The sequence below is a fragment of the Mytilus galloprovincialis genome, chromosome 3 (assembly GCF_965363235.1).
Source record: "Mytilus galloprovincialis chromosome 3, xbMytGall1.hap1.1, whole genome shotgun sequence".
Taxonomy (NCBI): Eukaryota; Metazoa; Mollusca; class Bivalvia; order Mytilida; family Mytilidae; genus Mytilus; species Mytilus galloprovincialis.
Window position 1 is genome coordinate 82,871,757 of NC_134840.1, and position 27,762 is coordinate 82,899,518.

Consider the following 27,762-nt stretch of genomic DNA (forward strand, 5'->3'; position numbering starts at 1 on the left):
TCCGATATCATTTGTGAAACGGTTATTCCATAACGGTCAACCAACTCGTGATGGCGTCCGTAAAATTTACGAAGGGACGATTTCAACTTTACCATTTGGAACTCTTGGTTTAATAGCTTCCTTGTAAGCAGTAACCCTCTATCAAGAAAATCATGATAGGAAATGCAAACACGGGAATATCGTATCAATTGGGAGATATATACCCCGTATGCAGGTGCTGCTGGAAAGTTGCTACTTAGAAATGGAAAGCTCACAATAAGAAAGCTGAAATCATCTCTTTTGTCGTGTTTGTTTTGTTTTCAACCGACCCTCATTGTCAATTTCTAGATGTAAGTCAAGATATGAGGCCGACTTAACTGTATCTGTAGTATCCTTTGTCTCTAGCTCGATGGGATAGATGCGTTCCACATAGTCACCAAATTTTGAATTATTTAGTGAAAGAACATCATCTATATTGCGGAAAGTAGAGTTAAAGGATATTGCTAACTTTTTATCTTTCTTCAAGTTATGAGTGCCCAACTTTCCCTAACCGGCCGGGATAGTGATGTAACATTAGCACGGCATAAGAGCAAACTCTAAAATTCAGGAGGAAAGGGTCGGTCTCAAATTGGTACTTGGTACGAACAAAATAACGAAACGACAAAAGACACACAGTACCCATCCAAGGATTTGTATAGTGAGATACTTTACCATGTAAACAAATTCTTGATCCATCTCAGAGATTTTGCAAGACAAAAATTAAAATTTATTGAATGAAATACAACTTTAATCTATTTCAGAGACAGTACGTCCGCGAATCATTTATAATGTTAAATAAAAATGTTAAACATCAATTCTATACCGTATTTATAACAATTAAGTCATGAAAAATAACCAACTCACAGGTCCTCATATGTTTACATACTTAATTTTACAATTAAAAAAAATCATTTGAACAAAATTTCAAATGTCATCCACTTCTTTCAATATTTTATGCTTTGGAGGAATTTTAATACCAGAATACTCATCCGTCATTGCAGGATGCGGTTTAATAGATGCTTCCGATATTGTTTTATATTTAGCGGCTTCTTCTTCGACCTGTGATTCCTCTAATCCAGCAGGGGGTTTTGTTCGATTCCGAACAACTCTAGGTGTTACGTCATCGGGATGGATTTCTCCAATCACCATTTTCGGAGTTATTGTGTATGTTTGTTGATTCCTTTTTTCGTTGGCAAACTTAACACGAGTACCGTTGTTATCATCGTCATGTTGTGGCGATTGAATTTCTATTCTAGCACCTCGTTTTCTTGAGGATGAGGCATTTTGAGCATTTCCCATAGATCTTTACTTCATATCTGCAAGACAATAATCGTAAACGGTGAGGAATATTACAGCAAGAACTTTAAATACAACTAGTATAAGATATGTTTTTAATAGGTTAACAAAAAGATTCCATTTTGCAGAAACACGTATAGACTTTGAGATGAAGAACAGCAATAAAACCATTAATTTGCTTTTATGGTGATTTTACTATATGCATATACATGTACTAATTTTGTTTCATTGATGGTTACTCAATATCCTTTATTTTTCTATTATAGCCTTTACTTCCTATAAGATTATACATTTTATTTTAGTAAAACTTCCAATATACGAATGGGGTGTTTTTAAACCAATGCAGCATTACATTTGCACCAAAATTTGTATGCGGAGCCCTCCTGTTGGATAGAAAGATTGTGATGTCCAAGTTTATGTATACAAATAGTATGAAAGTGCGTAGATTGTACATGTATCTATATATATGAAGTTCAAGATTACAAGTACGGTTTTGCTTATAATAGTTTGGTATCTATTTCTATAAGTAAGAAGAGACCAATTAGGTACAACTGTATATACACACAATTAGAGAGCATCTCTGCGACATCCTAAGGTATTGATAAGACTTAGTTGCCGTTTATTTCAGTAAAAGTTCAAATTATAGAAGTATAATTCTAAACGGGATTGTTTAAAATATTGGTTTGTTTTGTATCAACATTCCAAACTAGACATCACCAAGTAAGCAACACGGTTCATATGAATCTATAAAGTTCACATGTATAAATAAATGTTTGCTGTGGGTTTTTTTTATTCATCATTATTTGATTTTTGAATCATTAATACAATTTGGTATATTTTATCAGCAGGAACAAATAATCGAAACCTCTGTTACAGTTTCGCCTATTATTATGCATACAGTAAAAAGAAATATGTAACACACTTACCATCTTAACTTCATAAACATAATGTGTCATCCATTGAATTTAAATACTCGAGCAGACTATAGCTATGGACGCGGCATTGAAATTTGATGAATACAAACCGTAATGGATCTAGATATCAAAAGATCTATACATACACATACCCATACTGACAATAAAGTAATTAAGATTCAAATATTTAAAAGAATTATATATCTAACACAAAGAGACAAATCCGTACAATATTAATGTAAGGCCATAAAAAAGGGGGACAAATCCGTGCAATAATGTAACTTAAATTAAAAAAGAATATGCTTGACATTTGACCTAACCCTTCCTACCCAAAAAAAAAGGTTCCTACTCAAAATCTTTTATCGTCCTGATGTGAGTGAAAAGCAGTTGCAGAACAAGAAAGGAGTAGGTCCGGTAAGGACCGATTTTGGCCTCAAATTTCAGGTTCATCTGACGAAAGATTTTGACCACTTTTTAAACACTTAAGTGTTTATTTCATTTGAATCAATCAGTTTATGTGAAAGATTTTAACAGATTTAGTCATTAAAAACGATCCGATTCAAGCTCAAATATGAAAAATCTGTCAAATATGCCGAAAAATGTCACTTTTCAGTTGGTTTTTGTCAAAAATGAAAGTGGCCGCATTCGTGTTCATCCTCAACCTTTATATATGTTATGTATTATAATAAAATACAACTTACATTTCAATATTAAGGATGAACACGAATGCGGCCACTTTCGTTTTACACGAAAACCATCTAAAATTTAACTAAAATGCTAGAATTGTGAAGATTTCAGTAATTCAGTAATGTGCATTGTATTGTCAAAAACAGCCCATATTTATCTAGCAGAAGCATTCTACTGTCCAATAAATAGATAAAAGTTTATTTTTAACAATTTTGTAAAACGGCTATATTTTGGGGCCAAAAAGGGGTCTTATTGGACCTACTCCTTTCATAAGATGGGACCCACTGGCTGCCTTAGAGGGGCCTGCTCCCTTCACGCTTTAGTGATTCCCTATATAATCAACCAAATTTTGTTCTCAAAAGGAGTGGGGGCCTTAATGTCTACCTGCTGTCTCTATTTTTGTTAGGGTTTAGGCAAACCAAAATATTTTTAAGTATGGCCTTACCGTTATTTATAACTCTTCTGTTCCCCAGAATGTAAACTCATCTGCTCTTTCTGATTCGTTCAATTTTTGTCTTTCTGTTTCTGTAATCCTTTCTTCCTCCGTTTCTCTGTACTTTTCTGAAACAGTAGTTGAATGTTCAGTATTTTGGCTTTGTTGAATATTTTGTTGAGTGGTCTCAGACTCGTGAGTTGGTTTCGTTAAAGCCTTTGTTTCAGTGCTGTCAATTTCATTAGATGTCTGTTTGATTTTTTTACCTTTACTACCTGAAGATCCCATTTTATGATCGGTTTAACAAACACTGAAAATCCTTTCACTAATGTGTGTTCAATTTCGAATTCAAACTACTTTAAAGGTTCATTGATGCTTGGTATGTATTCAAAATATATATATCTAAATTTATCATAATTTTGCATAATGACAGTACAATTTAAATAGAAGTTACGCTACTCACACACAGTTTTTTGGGATGAGTTTGTATTAATGAATATAGAATTGTGACCTTACAAATGTATCTTTTTGTTTTTATGGATTTAAAATTTGTATATATTTACTCTGAACATTGGTATTTCAAGTTCATGTCATTGTGCACTGATTATAGTTCTGCTTTATGACAAGTACCCAAAGTACAGTTGCAGATATTAGAATCACAAGCGGATCCAGAAATGTTTACAGTAACATTAAAATAAAGAAAAATTTCAACAAGTTAACAAAAACAAGCTTTCTACATTTCTGCATTTTCTAGTTATTTTATAGATTAGACCGTTGATGATGATCGAAGTTTTTAACGAGCTTGACGTGCTATACAACCCTTGCAAAGTCGGCTTAGGCCGTTGACCGTTCTACCGTTTGCATGGTCACAAAGTTTACACTAAAGTCATTTTGGGGGCCTTTATAGCTTGTTCGGTGTGAGTCAAGGCTCCGTGTTGAAGACCGTACTTATCCCGCTAAAATGTTTCACACAGCCACATATGCTGTCACGTATGTATGTGCCTGTCCCAAGTCAGGAGCCTGTTATTCAGTGGTTGTCGTTTGTTTATGTGTTGCACATTTGTTTTTCGTTCTATTTTAACATAAATTAGGCCGTTAGTTTTCTCGTTTGAATTGTTTTACATTGTCATTTCGGGGCCTTTTATAACTGATTATGCGGTATGGGCTTTGCTCATTGTTGTAGGCCGTACGGTGACCTATAGTTGTTAATTTCTGTATTATTTTGGTCTCTTGTGGAGAGTTGTTTCATTATCAATCATACCACATTTTCTCTTTTTTTTTTATATATATTAGATCTATATAGATAATGGTTTTTCTTTTACAAATTGTGACTTGGATGGAGAGATGTCTCATTAGCACTCACACCACATTTCTTATATGATCTTATATCCGCCATAAGTATTTACCTCATAATAAGTCACAAATTCAATCATATTAAAAAATTAGAAGATGTGGCATGGGATGATTGCTTTTGAGACAACACCCTGTCACAGAATATAAGTTCCGTCATAATATTTATTCCAAAGATAATTTATTATGTAACAAAAGTATCAATTGGAATTATTGTTATGTGATATTTATTCCATCAGCATAATAAAAGGACCGATGCCTCAGTATTTTTATCACATAAAACAAATTCCAATAGGATATTTTATTACATAATAAATTATCTTTGGAATAAACATTATGGTAACATTTTGACCTTTTATCATTTTGACATATAACTCATTAAAATGAAAAAAATGGAAAAAAATCTTATGTAATAATTATTCCAATTGGAATTTTTTTTATGTAATATCTTTTCTGACCCAAAAATAGTATTATTTCTATCCATTACTAATGCCAGATTGGTAAATTGGTATTTACAATTATTATAAGAACAGGTATCGTGAATATGGGAAATAATTGTTCTCAATCTTGTAGATATTAAACAATCATTTCTGAATTATCCACAATTACTGGTATGCATATTTTACCTTTAAATGATATTTTCTCATTAGAATTAACATTTATATTTCACAGCTGAACTTGTTAACATATTTAGTTACCTTCAAATATTTTCTCATACTCATCAGCCTCTGTGTTTCAGTATACATTCAGGTGAATATATCTAACTCATTAACACTTTTTATTTTACATTTTATAATAATCATATAATTAGTATTTAAAACCTGTTTTGATTTAGAATATAATCAGCATTTAAAATCTGTTTTGATTTATATAATAATCAATCAGGTGAAAACTAAACTTCAGCATAATAGGAACATTTGTTATACTCATCAACATATAAGATAAGTTCCTAATATCAGTGGAACAAATGTAATACAGATGGAAAAAGTATTCCATGACACAATTTCCGCAGAACAAATTTTATTATATTGTAACCCTCAGGAACAAATATTATTAGGAACAAATATACGTTGACACCCCCACCAGAGAATAAATGACATAACCAGTGGGGGAGCGATAACTTTTTATTAGGGTGCCGCTGAAGCTTCAGTGATTCCCTAAATAATCAAACAAATATTTCCAACAAAAGGCACCCTGCTCCCTAAATCCTCCACTCGGAAATTTAGAACGAAACAAAAAATAAATGGACACATAAATTTCCCGGAAAAGATGATGCCCAACCCTCTGGATCCAACTTTGATACATAAAAGCCATGAACAAACAAGGTCGCCGTATGGCCGTCAACAATGAGAAAAACACATTTCTGACTTTCCGCTTTGAATTAATTTTTAAAGTTCGGTAATTTTGTTATTTCACTTTTTACATTGAATGATAAATAATAACTTGCATGAATTACCTGTTAAGACACTTTCTGGTGAACATAAAACTCCGTTGTAAAAATAATTGAAAATACTACGGGAAAATTTCAATATTACGTCAATCTGGATGATGTGACGTCAGTAGCGTTATCGTAACACTTCCGCTTCCTGTTGTTTGTCTTTGACTTTGTTGACAAAAATGATGTGAAAATACAGAATGTGTATAACCATAGATGTTGATGAAGATGGAAGGGAGAAGCTTGGTTTGGCTGGGACGGCCCTTGGTGGAATATTGGCATTCTTTGGTTTTATTCTTATGATTTTAGCGGGTTTTATCAAAATAAATATTGACGATAAGTTAGTGTTGATGAGAGGATATGATCCTGATGTTCTACCGTCGTTCTTGCTCACGGTCGGAATAATCATGTTTGTGACAAATTTGGTGATGGCAAAAGTTTGCTATGATAGTGGTTATCCAGAAACTAGAGGACGATTCCAAAATCTACTCGTTTTATTTCTGCTATATCTTTTTGTTATTATATGGTTTATTTTTGCTGCTTCGATGTTGTGTTTTTCACATAGCGGTGAAATCAAAGATTCTTTGAAGGACGGAATAACTAAAATGATGAATGTTTATCATAACGATCCGAAGGCGAAACTTTTAATCGACAGATTGCAACTGGACTATCATTGTTGTGGAAGTGAGGAACACGAAGAATGGGAAAGAATTGGATGGATGAACATGAAATATATTAATGTCAATAATCCAGAAACAAAAAAGTATGTATTTTTATAAATTTAATCATAAATTACACCTGAGCTGATTAGCCTTCTTTAACTTCATTGGTATCCCATACTTACCCTTTAACTTACCGCAATACCCTAAGAGATACCATTTGATTTTCAGAAAAGGGGGAGGGGGGGCTAGGATGAAATAAAGAAAAACGACAGGACAGGAATTTTGTATTTTGAGTAAAAAAAAAGGCAGGATGAGCCACTTTGCCAAAAAATGAAAGGATGTCAATTTATGTAAGTCAGGTCCGAATCACGAATGAAGTGAAAAATAAAAATGCAGGACAGAGATTATAAGGACCCATTGCTTAATAATTTTCTACCTATTGATATATTTGACTATGAGTGCCAAATTGTCAGCACTATACACGCTTCACGTCTGCATTTGTTTTTTTGCAAAGAAGAGCCTGACACCTTCCATGCTATCCAAACATACTGATAACTCACATACAAGTATTTCGGATTTTTGCACTATAGAAAAAAAAAATAGTAATAAACTTGCAATTTATATATGAAGAGTAATATTTATCAATTTTCAGCATTTCTACTTGTTTAGTGCGTTTGACGTATCCAGCAATGTACATTACATTAAATTGGATGATGTTACAGGTTTCATTTCATGTTTTTTGCTTACAAGTTACAACTGCACCTGAATGTTAAACTTTAAATAAAAAAAAAAAACAACACACAATGATAATTGAACCTTAAAGGCTTTTTACTTCGTCTAATTTCAGAAAGACTCGAGATTGATGTTAGCCAATCAAAATAACGTATCATAATGAAACATACATCTAATGTATTGTAATTATCTTGAAATGAATGCTAATTTCAGAATAATGAAACAAACATGTAATTTAATTATTGGAAACCAAGCAAATTATTGTACATGTACAATTTCGTCAAAGTTTTCTGGGCACCAATTGAAGGGTGTGAATTATTATTTATCGGTTTGAATCTTAGCAATGTTGAGTTGTAGCTAAGAAAACAATTTTTTCATCACCTGCTTACTTTAAATTACTCAATTTGTAAATAAAGATATTATTATTTTGTAGAAAATTAAAGGAAGGAAAAGTGGTCACAGACAGTGTACCTTTTAGTTGTTGTGACTATTTATCACCAAGACCCTGCATTCATCACAATTTACAAGACAAAACTCTGCATGAAAAATTTGCAGATACTTTGTCTAAGAGAGGCTGTACACATATACTAATGAACTACTTTGACAATGTTGTCCTCCTGCCTTCTGGATATGCAATTCTGATGGCCTTCTTCGTGCAGGTAAATATAAAATATATATAAATTAATTATCGCTATTTTATGCATTTTTCCTTTGATCTTTGTTTGTGATAATTTTCATATAGATTGTGATATTGTGATAATTTTCATACATGCTACCGTCATGGAATATTATCGCTAGAAACTAAGGAGCCACGTGGCGTTGCTAATGAAATTGACATGAAATTGACAACATCGTCATAGGTAAAATAGCGATAAACAGATTAGACAAGCGATAAAAATCAATCTCGTGGAGATAACCTACGATAATCTATAAATATGTAAAAATAAATATAGTGAGATCAATCGGCAAACATCGTGGCCTAGTTCGATCTCGCCCAACTCGGGTTAGTGGAGTCTATCGAGTTTACTCGACTGACAACCGAACCCCCCGAGTTTGACCTTTTGAACCTACCCGAGTTAACTCGACATCAACCCTGGGTCGGGGCAGGTTTAGTCGAGTTTCAAGATGGCGTCAAGTAGTTGCAACAAATAAAAGTGATACAAGTAAACTGGTATTTGACAAAATACAGCCGAAGAATAAAGCTGACAAGGGGAATTTAGTATTGCCTGTATTTCGGAATCAGCCAATATTGTTCATGTGTATATCAGCTGTCGGTGGTGGTTAGAAATAAAATAGAAATCATTTTTTTTTCTTTGAACAATTTTTTTTCAACTTTTTTTAACTCACTAACAAACTATTTTTCAAAGCAAACAGGATCAGGACTTTTTTTTTGTGAAACACTATGTAATATTTTTTTTAATTTTAATGCTCAGCAGAAATTTTTTTTCCACCTCCCTTATAATCGTCAACTCGATGGAAGAGTTTTGACTTCGATTCGGAACGGTTGCGCACATGCGCATTAGCACTGATCTTTCTACTAGAGTTAACCCGAGTTGGACGAATCGAAGTAGACCCCGGTGACTCCGCTTTTATCCATCTAATGGTGGGAGTACGGAATCGGCTGACTGTGGAGTTTTGACGAGTGATAGTGAGATTAGAAATCGAGACATTAACACTTAATTGACTTATGGTTTTACATCCTGTCGATACTTATATTTTTGCATTCTCCAGGTTCAAGATTTTTCTGCTTTATATGGCGACTAAAGTGCTATACTAAATCAGCTGTAACTTCACTGCTATTTTGGTCTTGGAGAATATGTTTGATTTAGTTACTTGAAATATTGTTTTGATAAAGCTTACAGCAACTGCAATAAGCTTATGCAAGTGCAGATATGCAGGTGCATGTACGGTATTAGGCTTTAAAAACATTTAGATACAAAATGATAGATCCACTTTGGTTTGTTTTGTAGATTTTTAGGTTATATCTCATTTTTAAAATATTTTCGGACTTTTTCATAGATATTTGTTCAACCTGAATATGTAAAGTTAATTCAGAAATTATATAGTATTATAAGAAGATGTGGTAAAAGTGCCAATGAGACAACTCTTCATCCTAGTCAAAATTACTTTAAGTAAGAAGATCATTAGTTAAGGAACAAAATAAGCTAAATTATTGATAGGCTATAGAACTGTCTTCTTTGTGAAATATTTTATTCATTTTAATGGCGGGAAAAGACTAACTCGAACTTTGTATTTAGCATTGACATTATTTGGGTCTCAAGTCGTTAAAAAAAAACCACACCTGGAATCTGCTCAAATAGTCAATGAAAGAAAAAAAAAGTCGGTATGCATTTTATCTATTGTTGAAGGCCTTATGGTGAACAGTAATTACTTAAAACTTTATTCTTTGGGCTTTATAGATGGTTGTCTCATTTGTAATTAGACATCGGCTCAATTTTATATTTCAATGTTCCTCTTCATAAGTATTTGACGTACAAAGATGTAGAAACCCACCCGGTAGTGACGGTAACCTCGATGTTACATGCTCGTTTCCTCATCCTGTTTGGTAGGTTCAACTTCCGAGCGAGTAAAATCAAAGATTTGAAAAAAAATGGTATTTGCTGCTTCCCTGTCATCTTATAGTAAGAGCAAAGACTGGGAGGCTTAGATTTGCGATAAATGTCCGGGTTGATTAACATGCCATCATGAATATTGTTACCATGTAAGCTACTCAGCTGGCCATTAAAACACCAAACTTAGGGTTACTACAACTTACTAGGCGGGCGTCATATTCATATAATAATAACGTATTCTTCTCCTAAAATGTATGTAATATTTGCCACTGCAAGTTAAACAGCAATCTATTCATCGAAATAAAAAAGTCATGAATGGGGATAATCGTTTTAGGATCTTCCTTTATTTTCTATTTTGAAAAATTATTGAATTAAACGTTACGTAAAAGGATAATATCAAAATCTTTGAGAGCGATTAGAGCATTTGGAACTGGATATGAATATCACAAAAAATAAATTAGTATAAATTTTTATACTTTTGGATGAACCGCAAATTAAATTTTCTGTAGAAAAAAGTTCAGATCGATATTTTAAGGAAAAATGACTTTGATAATTTTAACAGTCTTGACGATGAACTGTTAAATCTACAGGCCCGGAGCTCCATTTTTGAAACTTATTAGTTAGATTCTGTTGGCCTGTAGATATGATTTTTACAAGCCCGAGAGCAATTTAACAAGCCTGGGCTGCTAGGGCTGCCACTCAGCGTGAAGACTAATATTTTTTCTTTTCTCATAAAAGACACGTCATACGAATTTTCTTTAGAATTCATTGCCACTGAACTTTACGTTGTATCAATACGTAAATTATAGTGGTCACTGAATTCGTTAATTCTGTAAAAAATCATTCAAGTGTCACTGTATTATTAACTGAAAACGTCTACTAGTATATTAAAAAAATGAAAATAACGAGTTATAATATTAAATTTCATGCGTCCGAAGCGCTTTCCGGATTTGCCTTCATCAGCAAAGCTCAAAGCCGAATATTTAAATTGAGGCAAGGATGTATAAGAACCGAAACAGTTGCAGAACGATATAATATAAAGGACCTAAAATAATAGCCAAATCATTCTAACTTAACTTAACAAGGCCTCCTTTGTCTTATGGAATTGAAAGCATTGTTTTTTGATAATTTAAATTTTATAAACGGACAATTTTTTCTGAGCTGATAGTCCACATGATTTGCGTCATGATAATAGTTGCCTTGCTGTCAGAGTTCACGAAATCTTTTTTTCCCTGGTGGTCCTTGAAGAAAATCTGCTGGTCCTAACTGTTAATTCTATTTAAAAATACTAAAAGTGTGTCAGTCCTATGCAAAATTTTAGTGGTAAAATCCTGAGGACCACCACTTTTCGCGAACTCTGTGCTGTACGGAAGACTCAAATATTGATAACTCTGAGATCGATACACAGTAAACGAATTATGTAACCCTTATCAACTTCATTATCAATAAAATTGGAATTTCATTGGCAATAGCAACCCATTATAAGAGAACATTCGTAATACAGGATATCGAAATATGTTTGTTTTAAGTCAAAATTGCTGTACTTTTTAACGATATTTACATGTACGTGTATTCTATATTTTTTGTTTTATGTTTCTATATATTCGAAACAATAAAAGTTAATATACATTTTTCTATGTGCATATGCCAGTTTTCAATCTAAACCAAAGGCTTCGGAATTCCGTAGAATCGGATTTTTTTGGAATTTTCAGGAGCACCATAGTCTATCCTCCGCGTCGTCCTGTTCAAGCACAATTTTAGGTCATCGCATCATTAAATACATGGTAAGTTTTTGACTGAAGACAAATTAGTGATAAAGTATAATATATTGCATTATCCAAAATGTAAGATAAAATACCAAACATTTAGTGTTTTTAAAAAATCAATTTTTAAAACCATTTAAGGGGGATAACTCTCATAGTATTTTTTTATACCATGGAATGAAAGTGAAAATATCATTTTTCACTTGTAGAAAGACAATACAATATGTTCATTGAGATCATTCTTTATTTTTATTTTCTAAAAGCTGCAGGATGTTATAAAACTTGTCTTCTCCTACTTTATTTTAAAATTCTGCCTCATAGATTTCTTTTTATTCACAAAAATCATTTTTTTCATGATCACTCTATATATATATGCAAATATTGGCAATTTTGCATAAAGTCTGTTGCTAATACGGTGAATTAAAAGTCTTCAAGATTGATGCTTAAACTTTATGGTGTATTCCTAAAAGCTCAAAATTTTCTGACGTTTTGATTTTTGTATGTCTACACAAGATGTCATACATATAGGAATACCAATTTCTCTGCACTAGATGCGCTTGTTTTTTCCCCCTTAAGCATCTGTTCTTTGAGTTATGAGCGGAAAGGAAATCTTCGATATGTATGTTTTAGTTAAAATATATTTCTTTATAGTACAGTTAGTGGATTGGGAAACAATTATTGCAACATACATGTATATTAATCCTTTTCCACTTGGCGGGTTCGAGTACTGCCTTGTATTAGACTGCTCTATTTAGAAAACTACAAAGGTGTCATTCACGTGCAAGAGATATGGCTCTCTCTCTCTTAGAACGGGTCAGCCATTTATCTCCCCCTTCCGACGGACTATCATCGTTTCTCAAGACCATACTCGCAAATTGTGTAATTTAAAGGGAGTCGAAGAGTCGAAATATGTATGTTTTGTAAAGAATGATGGTAGGAAATGATGACTGCTATTCAATGATACTGTTTCTGCTACCAGAGTTCCAATCTATCTTGGACTGAAAAAAAAACGCCTGGAATGTTATGCCAATAATTTCAGGCTAGAAATGTCTTTGTAAATGAAAGATTAAAGAGACTTTTGAATCTTTCACAATTGATTTTAAAATTTCAGCTATATCCAATTTCAATTTTAAACTCCCTGGTTGTTCCTTCTCAAGTGAGTACACTTTTATGTGTTGTACAAAAATAACTGTACAAAGAAGCTTGTCCAAAAGTCTTAAAAGTAACGTATGTTGCTTCATCTCTATATCTTTTGTTCTCACCTTTGATAAATGTGAACATTTTATAGAAATTTGGAAAATCCCTGATTTGTTTTGTCATTTTAACGGGTGAGAACCATGTTCTACTCATAAACAACTCATATCTGCGCCAGTGTTATTTTGATTGAAGTAGTCATAGATAGTAGCTGCATTATTTTTGTCATTGATAATGCTGTTGAGTGAAGGACGTCTACTACGGTTGGTATCAGTGTTGGTATGTGTTGCCCAAATGACTGTTGATAGGGGTGGTTTTATAATCCTTAGTCTGGTTATAAATTCACATGAGATTAACAGTTATAAGCAATGCTAAGTTATAAATGGTATCAGTTTAGCTACCGTAAACTTTCTTTTTTGATCGCTTCACTTCTCAGGATCGATAATGCTATTGCTTGACTGCTAGTCCCCGATGTTATCCTCATCTCAGTAGCCAGTGTTTTGGTATTGGCATGAATAAATTCAATAAAAACATGCCTGCCTTAAATTTCACGTTGATATATTAAGATATAATAAAGTACTTAAGCTTCAAACTCCCACAAAACGACTGATCAGCCCCTTTAGTGGTCATATAGCTCCTTGCGTAATAAAGTAATTATAAATCCTTGATTTTTATTTTATTTTGGGGCTTGATCGTTACCCATGAAGGATTATCAAGAAAAGCACACAAGAGGCACCAAATATATATACAGTTGTCTTCATTATTGTGACTAAGTGTCCCTCTTCGTATCTCAGAAGTCATCATGTTGCTTTGAATTTCGTGTTATAAGAATATCTTGCAATGTATTTACTTCGTATTCAGATATCTGTTTGCAAGCTTGTGTTTGTTAACTGGCCTCGTCATATAAAAGGCTACAGCTTGTACCTCAGATAACTTACTGTTTCCGATCGAAGCAATTGAAAGTAATCATTCTTTACAAAGTTCTGTTGAAAATTCGTAAAGACCAATGGGTACACATTGTAGAAGTTCAAAACAGACTACTTTTTAGATACTATTTTTGTCACAAAATTTTGAAACTGCGTTTGTAATATAATACCCCACACCCGTTCAAGATATTTCGATGAAAACAACCATAAAATTATCAAGGACTCAAATTCATAAATTGAAAACGGAAAGACAATACATTGGGCAACACGAAAATGACAATTATATATAGACGAATGACAGTTTTCAAAACTATACACAGAACTACAGAACTAAACAATACCAACCCAAAACAGAACGTTAAAGTTAAATCTCGAGTTATAAGAATTTGTTAGCCATTCCAAATATTCTTATATGATAAGCCATGGTGCACACGATATACGGTCATCTAGTAACAGTTTAAAAAAACTCAAAAGTTGTTTACCGATGATAAAATCTCCTACATGTACACGATGATAAAATCTCCTACATGTACACAAAGCATCGCTTCTTCAAAAACAGCAGGATTGGGCCGTTTACTGTAAATTACAGAGTTTGCATCTGCTTTAATTCATGTATAAAACCTATTAATTAACATGACATGAACAAGATCAAGGGTATTAAATCACTGTACTGTTCAAAAATGGAACATATCATGTGATTAATTTAGAAACAAATACCGTATAGCGGATTATTTTCGCGGGTGTACAATTTTCGAGATATTTATTGAATAAGGTATACGAAATATTTTGGCGGATTCAAAACTTTTATCAATACCTATAGCCCTATACGCGTGTACACTTTTAAATTGTTGGAACTTATTTTGCTCTATCCGCGAAATTAAGCGAAAATGTACACCCCGCAAAAATAACCCGTTATACGGTATTCCACTAAGGTTCTCCTTGGATACGACTTGAACATTTGGGAGGGACAACGTTATCTTTACCACTAGAATTTCTTAGTTCAGTATTTTTTTAGAATTTACAACACATTGAAGGAGCACCATGATTTAGAAAATGAATCTCTGTTATAGTCTAAGATTATACGATAGTAAAAAAAGCTTTTGTTTATTAAAAATCTTCATCGAAATAGGGAAACTGCTTTTGGAACAAGAGTTCTAAACAGCTCTCTTATACAGCAAAGCAGGAACATTAAGACTGTATCAAATGAGGTAAATGTTAAAATAAAGTCACGATGCCAGCACGATAAGACCTTGTCATCACTGCACACACACACACAAAAAGACTGGGAAAACACAACACAACATCGTTCTATAGTAATTTGAAGAACAAGTAGACACAACATCGTTTCAAGGAAACTTGAACGAAAAAGTGAACACACCATCCGATTCGTTTCATTGAAATTTGAACGAAAAAGTATAACATCATCGTTCCATGGGAACTTGAACGAAAGGTAGACACAGCATCGCTCCATGGAGACTTGAGAAAAAAATAGAACCAGCATCGTTCCATGGAAGCTTGATCAAAAAGTATATAGTATCGCTCCATAGAAAATTGAGAATAAAAAGTTAAGACAGCATCGCTCATAGAAACTTGAGAAAAAAGTTGAGACAGCATCTCTCCATAGTAACTTGCGAATAAAGTTGAGACAGCATCGCTTCATGGAATTTGGGGAAAAAGTAGACACAACATCGCTCCATGGAAACTTGAGAAAAAAAAGTAGACAACATAGCTCCATGGAAAAATGAGAAAAAAGTAGACGCAACATCGCTGCATGGAAATTTGAGAAAAAAGTAGACACAACATCGCTCCATTCAAAAAAGAAAAAAAAAGTAGACACAACATCGCTCCATTCAAAAAAGAGAAAAAAAGTAGACACAACATCGCTCCATGGAAACTTGAGAAAAAAGTCGAGACAGCATCGCTCCATGGAAACTTGAGAAAAAAAGTAGACACAACATCGCTCCATGGAAAAATGAGAAAAAGAGTAGACGCAATATCGCTCCATGGAAATTTGAGAAAAAAGTAGACACAACATCGCTCCTTTGAAAAATAAGAAAACAAGTAGACACAACATCGGTCTATGGAAACTTGAGAAAAAAGTTGAGACAGCATTCCTCCATGGAAACTTGAGAAAAAAAGTAAACACAACATCGCTCCATGGAAAAACGAGAAAAAAAGTAGACACAACATCGCTCCATGCATGGAAAAATGAGAAAAAAAGTAGAAACAACATGGCTCCATGTAAACTTGAGAAAAAAGTCGAGCCAGCATCGCTCCATAGCAACTTGAGAAAAAAAGTAGACACAACATCGCTCCATGGATAAATGAGAAAAAAAGTAGACGCAATATCGCTCCATGGAAATTTGAGAAAAAAAGTAAACACAACATCGCTCCATTGAAAAATAAGAAAACAAGTAGACACAAGATCGCTCCATGGAAAAATGAGAAAAAAAGTAGACACAACATCGCTCCATGGAAAAATGAAAAAAAGTAGACACAACATGGCTCCATGGAAACTTGAGATAAAAGTTGAGACAGCATCCCTCCATGGAAACTTGAGAAAAAAAAGTAGACACAACATCGCTCCATGGAAAAATGAGAAAAAAAGGTAGACACAGCATCGCTCCATGAAAAAATGAGAAAAAAGTAGACATAACATCGCTCCATGGAAAAAATGAGAAAAAAAAGTAGACACAACATCGCCCCATGGAAACTTGAGAAAAAAGTTGAGACAGCATCGCCCCATGGAAACTTGATAAAGTAGTTGAGACAGCATCGCTCAATGGAAACTTGAAAAAAAAGAAGACACAACATCGCTTCATGGAAACTTGAGAAAAAAAAAGACACAACATCGCTCCATGGAAACTTGAGAAAAAAAAATTGAGACAGCATCGCTCCATGGACACTTGTGAAAAATGTAGACACAAGATCGCTTCATGGAAATTTAATAGAAAAGTAGACACATATCGCTTCATTAAAAAATTAAAGAAAAAGTAGACAAAGCATCGCTCCATGGAAATTTACAAGAAAAAGTAGACACAGCATCGACCCATGGAAATCTTAAAGAAAAAGTAGACACAACATCTTTCCATGGAAACTTTAAAGAAAAAGTAGACACATCTTTCATCTTACTCAACAAGTTTATTAGATACTCTTAATAGCAATGCCAATAGGTCTATGTGTATTTGTTGTTTTGAATGAATATAAGGTGTAAAATATCTACCTGGTAGGGTTCATGTGACCTTGACCTCATTTTTGTTAGTTTGTTGGTAGTTTTGTATTTTTGTTTTAAGGTTTGGTCTGTTTCTTAGGTTCTCTAAGCAGTATGGTAACTTTACTGTGTATGATATGATTTTAAGTTGTCAGTTTATTTTTTATTTATGAGTTTCACTGTCCCTATGGTATCTTTCGTCCCTCTTTTAAGGTGTTAATGTTTGGTTTGCATGCTTTATATTACCTTGATCTAATTTTTATCGATATGAATTGACAATGTTAATTGTTAAGTGTATTTGATACTAGTAGTAAAACCTTCATGTAACAGAATTTCATCATAAATTCAATAAAGATTTCAATGCTCTTCAACTTTGTACTTGTTTGGCTTTGTAAATATATTTATTATTAGCCTCACTGATGAGTCTTGTGTAGTCGAAAATCGCGTCTGGCGTACTAAATTTTAATCCTGGTACCTTTAAGTTCTATCATGAAACCATCATTTTATTTATTTTATCTTTCTAACGTTGCTTGCACAGATGAGTTTATAGATATCGATATTTTTGACACAGTGGCATATATACCTATAGGCAAATTCGACACAATCTTTTGGAACTTGGTGATATTCAGTGCTCATCATCTTTGCACTTTCACTTCATTTCTATGATGGGTTTATTTACAACCACTGGGTCGATGCCACTGCTGGTGGAAATTTATTTCTCCGAGGGTATCACAAGGCCAGAAGTCAGCACTTTATGTGCTGACATGAATTGTCATTGATATGGTTATATTTATAGATTTACTGTTTACAAATTTTTGAATTTTTTGAAATACTAAGGCTTTTCTACCTCAGGCATAGATCACCTTAGCTGTATTTTTGGATTCGAGCGTCACTGATGAGTCTTTTGTAGACGAAACGCGCATCTGCCGTATATACTAAATTTAGTCCTGGTATCTATGATGAGTTTATTCACTTATTTTCTTAGGAACCAATTTTCGTTGATTGAGAAAAAAAACCATATTTTGAAGAGGTTTGATTTCGTAGTTTTAGCAAATTTGGCATTCAAGCCTATAGAAAATTAACACCTTTAACCCACAAAATCAAATCAAACTGGTACCTGAAAAATTATAGTTAATCCACAGTTATGGATTTAAACTACCAGCTATTTTGATTCGATCACCACTAATGAGTCTTATGTAGACGAAACACGCGTCATTTCAGGTCTATCAAATCATAATGCTGGTATCTTTGATAAGTTTTTAGACCCTATTTTCTTGTTCTATTACAGACGATCATATTTCTAAGAAAAAGGGTGGATTCAAATTAATGCCATGTCGGAGGATGAAGACTGTCAATTATTTCGTTCTTTTGTAGTGGCATTAGCAGCAACGGGAAGGAATTCATAAAGATGCCTTACCTTTGTCATCCATAGTTGAACGTGATAATCGGTGGAAATGAACGGAATACTGGTAATATAAAAACAGAACGGAATATGATGCAACTGAAAATGAAATATTTAATCACAGTGGGACAAAAGTCGCTGTGGTCATATATGCTGTAGAAAAAGAACGAATCACGTGTTTGGAACGACTAGGATTTTAATTTTGTCTAGTAACCCTGTTGGAGTAACATTTTTGAAAAGGTTTTTCATCTCGTTTTGTAACCATATTGGAGTGTCATTTCGAAATTGGATTGCAATAAAGATAATGACAGTTCGTAACAGCTTTTTACATCAAACTCTGGGACTAAAGATAACATACAAATCCAGAGTACACGAGTTTCCGAAGTAACGGTAATGGATACGTATAGATCCATATAGATATTTGTGGTGATCTACACTTAGACTTCTAGCTTCAACAGTACAGTAACAGTGATTGATTAAAATAACTTTTGATTTTGATTAAAGGGGAGACGAATTCCTAGAAAGAACTTTCCGTATTCAATGAGAAGACTATTGGATTCGAGAACTGGGAACTGCAAACACTACGGTTGTAAATGCAAATCTGATGGCGACTGGATACGGATAGATCCATATGGATATTTGTAGTGATTTACACTAACGCTACAAGCTTCAACAATACAGTAACAGCACAGTGATTGATTAAATAACTTAAGATCCCGATTTTAGGAGAGACGAGTTCCTAGAATAAATCTAACCATGTACCAAGTACTTTCGGTAGTCAAAGAAAAGACTACTGGATACGAGAACTGGGAACTGCAAACCATACGGTTGTAAAGGCAAAATTGCTGACGTAGAATTATAGGTTAGTAAGGTTACTGCAAACCCTATGGCTATAAAGACAACAATAATACGTCGAGACAGATGAACAGATTTGAACTATCTTGAAAGTTAAAAAGGCAAGAACAGGAAGCAATGAAGAATACATTTCATCATTTCCAAAATTCTTAAGATTAATCACACTATCGGGTTAATTTCATCTATTCTGTACTTAGATGTATTCTCTTTCTATTCCTTTTTTAACTTATCTATATAAGGCCATTAAGGGGGATAACTCTTACAGTAAAACCTTGTTATTTGTGGAGGAATGTCGATGAAAAAAATGTTTTTTAAATACTTGTAGCAAGAAATACAATATAGGTGACACCATTTTCTTTTCTTTTCTTAATGCATATACATTTGTTTCAAAATTCTATCTGATAGGTTTCTTTCTATTTATTAAAAAGTATTCTTACTTGAATAATCTACAATTTAACGAAACTTAATTGTAGCTTGTAAAATAGTAAGAAATTGAAAACACTACGTTTTATAATTTCTCGTGTCCGAAGCGCTTTTCTGGATACACCTTCATCAGATATGCTCAAAGCAAAACATTTGAAATCCGAAGATGTATAAGTACCGAAACCGTTGAAGAGCTTTATGTCAAAAATGCCTAAAATAATTAACCAAATTCATCTGAAGCCAACTTTGCCTGAGGGAGTTGAAACCTTAGTTTCTTAATAATTTCAAAATTTATAAACGGAAAATTTTAGTAAAATTTGTTAAATCATGTTAGTACCGAAGCACCGACTACTGAGCTGATGATACCCTCGGGGATTGATAATCCACCAGCAGAGGTATCGACCCAGTGATGTTAAAAATGGAAACCAACACGTTTTATAATTTCTTGCGTCCGACTCACTTTTCTGGATATACCTTCATCAGGAACGCTCAAAGCCAAACATTTGAAATCCGAAGATGAATAAATATCGAAACTGTTGAAGGGCTATATATCAAAAATACCAAAAATAAATAGCCAAATTCATCTAAAGCCAACCTTGCCTGAGGGATTTGAAACCTTAGTTGCTTAATAAATTCAAATTTATAAGGCGATTCATTACTTTGAAAAAAAATATGGTTTAATATTTATTTTGGCAAAGTATATGAACATTATATCTTATAAACTACTCTGTGATGATCACTCTTACAAAGAATGATTTTATAATTAGGAGAGACTCAATTTGCCATCCTACTTGTTTAGTCGTATTATTTATTTATCTTTCCTCAAGTTATTTAACAATAAGACTATCGTTTTTATGAATATCCTGGTTTCTATGATGAGCTTATTATTAAGTAAGATGTAAAAACGGACAATCATTACCGACGCAAAACATTTAGTTTAAACTGTTCAATACTTTCATTTATTATGGACCTTATGTTATATAATTTTTTATTAAAATTAATTTGAAAAACTCAAACAATTGTTTTGCTTGTATATTGAATGATTGAGGGTTTATTAATTTAATACCATCTCCCACACTATGTGTATGTTTTAATTTGAGCAATTTCCATGATCTCTAATTATAACTATGGGATAATAAAAAGGGGGGATCGAAAATCCTGTTATAAAAAGCTTGTCGTAATATATATGACTTAAATCTTTGGAGGGTTTTTATGATAGTCTGAGGCCATTGCTTATTTTAGCAATCTTATGTTATTAGATAGTTGTGTACCTGTAAACACATAGGTAAATAGATATCAAAAGTACCTGACTTTTAATTAAATGCGCCTTACGTCTACATAAAACTAATCAGTGACGCTCTGTTCAAAATAGTTATAAATCCAAACAAGTAGAAAGTTGAAGAGCATTGCGGACCCAAAATTCCAAAAAGTTGTTCCAAATACGACTAAGGTTATATATCCTGGTATTATTAAAATCTTTAATTTTTTTTTTTTGAAAAATTCATATTTGTGAAAACGGGAAATTTATAAAAATGTCCATACAATTGATATTCATGTCAACACCGAAGTGTAGACTACTTGGCTGGTTATACCCTCGGGGATTTATGATAAAAAAAAATCCACTGCATGTAGTTTACATTTACTGATCTTCAGAACCAAAAAAGCGTGTGGGGCTTGAATAAATATATGTATTTCTTATTACATGTAATACACAACAAATTAAAACACTTGAAGCATACTGTCGATTCAATTACTTTCGTGGGAACCAATTGGCGTGATATAAGAAGAAAAAGCATTTTATTGAAGTTTGTCAATATAGTTATACCCTCCAAATCCACTGCAAGTTGCCACCCAACATATTTAATAAATCTACAGTTAATGAAAATGTCTTGTAATGAATGTACTGATGTTCAATTTACGACCATTTTAGATTATTTTGATGGTTCTGTTGAGATTGTGACAAAACTCAGGAAGGACAAGGACCCGTATACTATTTTACAATACATTAACTATATATTTCAGATTATAATGATGGTTTTGTTAAGACTCATGCAGACATCTATCCTAAATGCTTGTGAGCAGGAGGATCCAGTGGGTATAGGCATTGCTTACATTATACCAGAGTGTCCATGTGCAATGTGCAAGACAGGAGACCCAATGAAATATGTCAAGCACGTTAAAAGTATGTTATATAGTTAGACGGGGTAAAGTATTGGTCAAAATTTTGTTGTCCTTTCTAGTGATTTTTCTTTCTGGCTCAAATTTTTGTCTGGAATTACCTTATTAAGGTAAGTTCTGATATTCGAGCCTTCCGCACTGAACTTGATATCATCGGTTTATAGTAAGGATGTCAACGAGTACTCGAGTATCGCTCAGTAGTATCGAGTATCGATTATCAAAATGATACTGGACTGATTGGTTTCCTGTAATAATGCTGTTGCTTTATCAAGTTTATACAAAAAACTATGTTTATTGGGAACGCCTCCCGGAAAATTATATTTCAAGCAAAATTGATAAAATTTAAAAACGATTTAAATATTTGCAATTAACTATTATTTAAAATTTCTCCAAACAGAAGTACATATTGGATATATGAACAAATGCGTTTTTCCAAGGCTTACACTTTTAGCTACGCTTAGTCATCTCCAACCTCTGTACCGCCAGAGCGTATATTTACATCATCAGAACTGTTATTTACCTGAGAAATCGCTACACGCTTAAAAAAGCTGACAAAAAAAGAACCGAAATTCGTTGCTCCTTTGTATCAACCCTCAGAAAATGATTAATTGCATTAGAAAGTTCTACTCATTACCCCTTTGTTGGTCATTAAATGATTTTGTTGGTTGAGTTATAATTTTGCTATTAATAAATTACTTGATTAGATTATGACCACTTTACATAACTAGTTCATGTAGTAAATGGTGTATTAATTATATAAAATTTCTTGTACAATTATCTAGTCCTAGGTAATAATGTTAAGGGTTTGACGATCTTAAGACAACGACCCACAATCCATAAAATGAGTATAATGTAGTGTTTCCATTTTGGTAATGTTTTACCGAGCGAGTACTCGAGTATCGCTCGGTAAATCCAACGAGTAAACGATTAGTAAATATTCACAGAGTTGACATCCCTAGTTTATAGACAACGATTATTCAAGGGTAAACTGAAGCAACTAGTTTGAATATATAAAAGAGAGATAAAGTATGACAAAAAATAAAGAAAAAAAAAGCGACGTCATGTTAATAGCGTCATATACAAATCTGCTTAAGGTCTGCAATTAAAAATATTCACATTCAAACCAAGCATAAATAAAAATCCCAAATCATGTTTGATTAGTAAATTTTTAATTCGAAAAAATGCTAAATAAATGGGTTTGTAAATAACATTACAAGAGCTTTCTTCTTGCACCAAACATTACAAGACGTGGAAAGGTTACTAAGTCCCCAAGACGAGGTTATTCTTCATGTCCGTAGTATTTCTCATATACCATAAGTCGTAACTTTGCAGAACAAATTCACCCGTAGTTATTTGTTTATCATCAAGTTTAAATTTCGAAATGGGGAGGGTGACGATTTATTTACAATAGTATCAAAGGTACCAGGATGATGATTTTATACGCCAGACGCGCGTTTCGTCTACATAAGACTCATCAGTGACGCTCAGATCAAAATTTAGAATATTGTCAAAGGTAGCATGATTTTAATTTAAAACGCATAGTCGCGCATTTCATCTACATAAGACTCATCAGTGACGCTCAGATAGAAATGCTAAAAAAAATCATCATAACTCGTCTGAACAGGTATGAGGAACAGTCCAAATGAGGATGAACTGTTCGCCTCTTTTTGTCGACCTCTCATTATTTTTAGATGTATCGGAGTTCCTTCAAACACAAAAAGATAAAAGAAGCCAGGTCATTTCATTTCACATTAGGATATATTGATGATTGTTTCCATTAACAATATGATTTTTTTCTGATTGGATTCAATTAATATATCCTCACCGACTAGATATTAAAGAAACAACATCGCGGCTTTCTCCGCCTCATTTAAGACTTATACCTCGAATTTGGCATAAGTTGTCATTTCAGTACTAGAATCTATAACAGACGAAACGATTTGAAGTTATTAATTTCTCCCACCTTAATAACAATAGTCCAACCTGCATATGGGATATATGTTTCTCAACTCATTCGGTATTCAAGAGCTTTCAGCTGCTTCCCAAATTTTATAAAACGTCACCAGTGTCTGAGCAGTAATGTCTCTTTCTAACAAAATTTCATTGGAAGATAGCAAGACCTTATTGGTAAATATTCCGTATCAACTTCATGAACAATGCATAATGGTCTTGAAGTATAGTTTCTAGGTATTGGCATTGTTTAACATCATAATTACGGGTCATGGTGTTCTTTGTAAATTATTAAATTTGTCATTTCATTTTTTGCTAATGTGCTTTGTCCACATGTCTTTTTGTTTTTTCTTTGATCACATATTTGTTTTATAGGGATTAAGATTATATCACACTGCTGACTGTTGTACCCCTATTTTTGACCTGTTTGTTTTGTTCACACATTGTTTTCAATAGAATGGAATTCAATGCGACTATCATTCAAGCGAGATGTTTAGCTAGCTATAATACCAGTTTAAATCCACATCAGGAAATGCCTGTAACAAGTCAGGTATATGACCGTTGTTTTCATTTCGTTTGATGTGTATGATATTTTGATTTGACTATACGATAAGGGACCTCCAATTGAATTCAACTTCCAGTTCGGATTTTTGTTACATTTAGTGAGACACATAGGGACTTAATTAGTGAAAATTGAACCATATGAACAAAGGGTTAAGGTCAATACGTTGTATACTTGGACTCTGATCTTGCATTTTAAAACCACTAATTTTGGTTCTATGTCAAAATACGTTGAATGATATATAGGGTGAGTCCCAGGGGTCATCTCCTCCTTTCATTTAAACATGTTCAATTATTATGCTGTTTGCTGAGATATTGACTTTGAATATTCATGAGTAGAAATTCCGAGTATAGAAAATTAAATGAAATTTGACAACAAACAACACACAACTAATACAGAAAAACAGAAAAAAGCGATATTTGATTAAAACAGGGTTTGAGATTGGTTATTTTCATAACAATTTTGTACCTGCATCGAGAACAAATGGTTAGTAATTTTCCTACACAATTCACCCGTAATATGTCATGTCATAATACGTACCTGGCAATAATTTAACCCTACTATCGAGTTACTGACTTAAAAAAATTGCAAATCCATTCTGTAGAAAATAAACGCATCATAGATACAAGGAAAGCGTCGTGTCATATGTTTTCGTATGTCATATGTTTTCGTATCAACCACATTTCGTCGGTTTCGACTGCATACGCGTACATTGTGGCGTGTTTTTTGGTTTCTATATTTAGAACAACAACACCACTACAACTTGACATATTTAAAACATATTCAACGTCGCTTTTTTAAGACGTTAGAACAAATTGAATACAACTTACCTATTTAGCCATTTTTGATTAATGACAAAAATATGCATCACAAGAATAGTTGTGGAAAAAAATTCTGAAGGGTTAAAATAAAGTCCAGATATGTTTTTTGCAAGTCAGACACCGGATCTTCAAGACATATGACTGTCATGTGGTTTTTTTTTTGACGTTTTGATTACAAACCAGCGAGTTAAAATTAGCAGGGTTCTTATATAAAATGGTTGTTCAAAATCTAATTATTCAATATTTCACTGACAATTTTTTTCTATACATCCTTGATACATGAAGATGAAAACAGTCTTAACTTTTTATATGTAATCCTAAATTTTGAAAAACTGCACTTTATTTTAGAAAAAATAATGTATTTTGTACAAACCAGGTGCCAATCTGAAATTAATCAAAATCTAAAAATTTCAGCACACGAAACACCAACCTAAAACGATTTACTAGTAATTTTTAGTACTGAAAAGTATTTAATAACTTTTTTATGATTCAAGCGATCACCAGAACCACGACTTTAGAAAATATCAATTTCCGGATTTGTAGTCATTTCCTGTCCGTGTACTGATCCAATTTTTCTTTCATACGAAAACATATGACGCCGTTTTTTTTACATAAAAAAAATCGCAAAGTAATCAGGGAAAAAAAATGTAGTAATCATTGAAAAAAATACTAAATACCTATAATCAATCTACAGGACGCTTTTTAAATCTGAGTAAACACCTGAATAAAAACTCAACAGTGAAAACCGTAAGCAGTGGAAATTGTTATTTGTACGAAAACACATTACACGATGATACAATTTTGTATATACGGCGGAGACGAATTTCGTCTAAAAAAGACTTATCAGAGACGCTCGAATCCAAAAAAACTAAAAAGGCAAAATAAAGAACAAAATTGAAGAGCATCGAGGACCAAATTTCCTAAAGGTTTTGCCAAATACAATCTTTTTTTTTAAACACTTGCATTTTCGTTGTTTTTTACAATCTCTGCATACGAATCTTTGGTAAATGAGTCCTTGGTTGGACATTTTAATAGTTAGTATCCAAAAATGACATAGACAATGGTGTAAAAATAATATAAAGTACAAATTTCAACCTTGTTTAAGTCTTTTGGACTGAATTCCTTTAGATAAAGATAATTCATTAATTATGCAGAAGTTTTATTTATTTTTAAAGAGAAGGTAAAAAAGAAAATCAAAGGTAAAGAAGACGACGATAAAGCTGAAGAGGATAATGACAGTGGTGAAAATGACGACGTAGGAGGCGGTGGTGGTAGTGAAAAGAAAAAGAAAGACAAAAAGAAGACAAAGAAAGAAAAAGAAAAGAAAAATAACCAAGAAGAGGATGGTGATAGTGGAGATGATGATGACGATGAAGGCGGTGGTGGTATTTTCAAGAAAAAGAAGACAAAGAAAACAAAGAAAACGAAAGATAACCAAGAAGAGGATGATGATAGTGGAGATGATGATGGTGGAGCAGGCGATGGTGGTAGTTTCAAGGAAAAGAAAGACGCAAAGAAGAAAAGGAAAGATAAGAAAGAAGAGGATGATGGAGACAAAAAAAAGGAAGACAAACAGAAGAAAAAAGATGAGAAAAAGGCACAGAAAATTAAGGCGAAAAAAGAAAAGAAGATAAAGAAAGATGAAGAAAAGGGAAATAAAATGTCGTCAAAATTTTCCAAAAAAAAGGCTGCCCCCAAAATGGCGTCTTCTAAAAAGGATAAATCTCCAAAAAGCAAGAAAAAGTCTCTAAAAAGTACAAAAAAGTCTCCAAGAAGCGTGAAAAAGAAATAAAAATGAGCGGAAATCCCGATTGACAGTATCTATTGAACATGACAGATGATTCAACAAATTATGTAAAAAAAAAAAAACCCATGATAAATGCGTTTCCAAACAGCTTGTGCTATTTTTCTGTTCATGACTTTATATAAAACTTATTGAATAGAAGTAGATTCATGTAGTTTAATATTGAATCTTTTAGAAAGTTTTGACACAAAAATGCCACTGCGACCAATGTTTTAATAAGCCCTGGGCTTCAGATAAGGGAGGAATGTTACACACACATTTGTCTACTAGTTGTTGAATGTTCAACTGTTTGTTTCTGTGAAAGTTCCACAATTCCTCCAGCTTTTTTTGCATTTAAGATAAAATTTGAGTTTTATTGAACAAGAGTCGAATAAGACCCACGTCACATGTATATGTATTTAAAAAAAGGTTTTAAGATTAGTGCAACGTTGCTGATCAAAGATAATGATGTTACAACAAGATTAAAAGACATTATATACATTTAAAAGACAACCGCACACATATTTAAGTTTTATATATTTATATGCAGATATAAGAAGATGTGGTATGAGTGCCAATATGACAACTCTCCAT

The 27,762-nt window shown here is 33.0% G+C and overlaps 1 protein-coding gene and 1 long non-coding RNA gene across 2 annotated transcripts; one reads left to right on the forward strand and one right to left on the reverse strand.

Annotated features, from left to right (window-relative positions):
• Positions 1 to 722: 722 nt before the first annotated feature.
• LOC143069147 (uncharacterized) lies at positions 723 to 6,260 on the reverse strand. The gene is made up of 3 exons (XR_012976329.1): positions 6,155 to 6,260; positions 3,361 to 3,476; positions 723 to 1,334 (listed from the first exon to the last, which is right to left on the reverse strand). It is a non-coding gene; the product is annotated as an uncharacterized LOC143069147 (long non-coding RNA).
• On the forward strand, positions 6,258 to 27,681 carry LOC143069146 (peripherin-2-like). The gene is made up of 4 exons (XM_076243630.1): positions 6,258 to 6,896; positions 7,961 to 8,186; positions 21,897 to 22,056; positions 26,561 to 27,681. The coding sequence occupies exons 1-4, from the start codon at positions 6,334 to 6,336 to the stop codon at positions 27,175 to 27,177; spliced, it is 1,566 nt and encodes a 521-aa protein (XP_076099745.1). The 5' UTR covers positions 6,258 to 6,333; the 3' UTR covers positions 27,178 to 27,681.
• Positions 27,682 to 27,762: the final 81 nt, after the last annotated feature.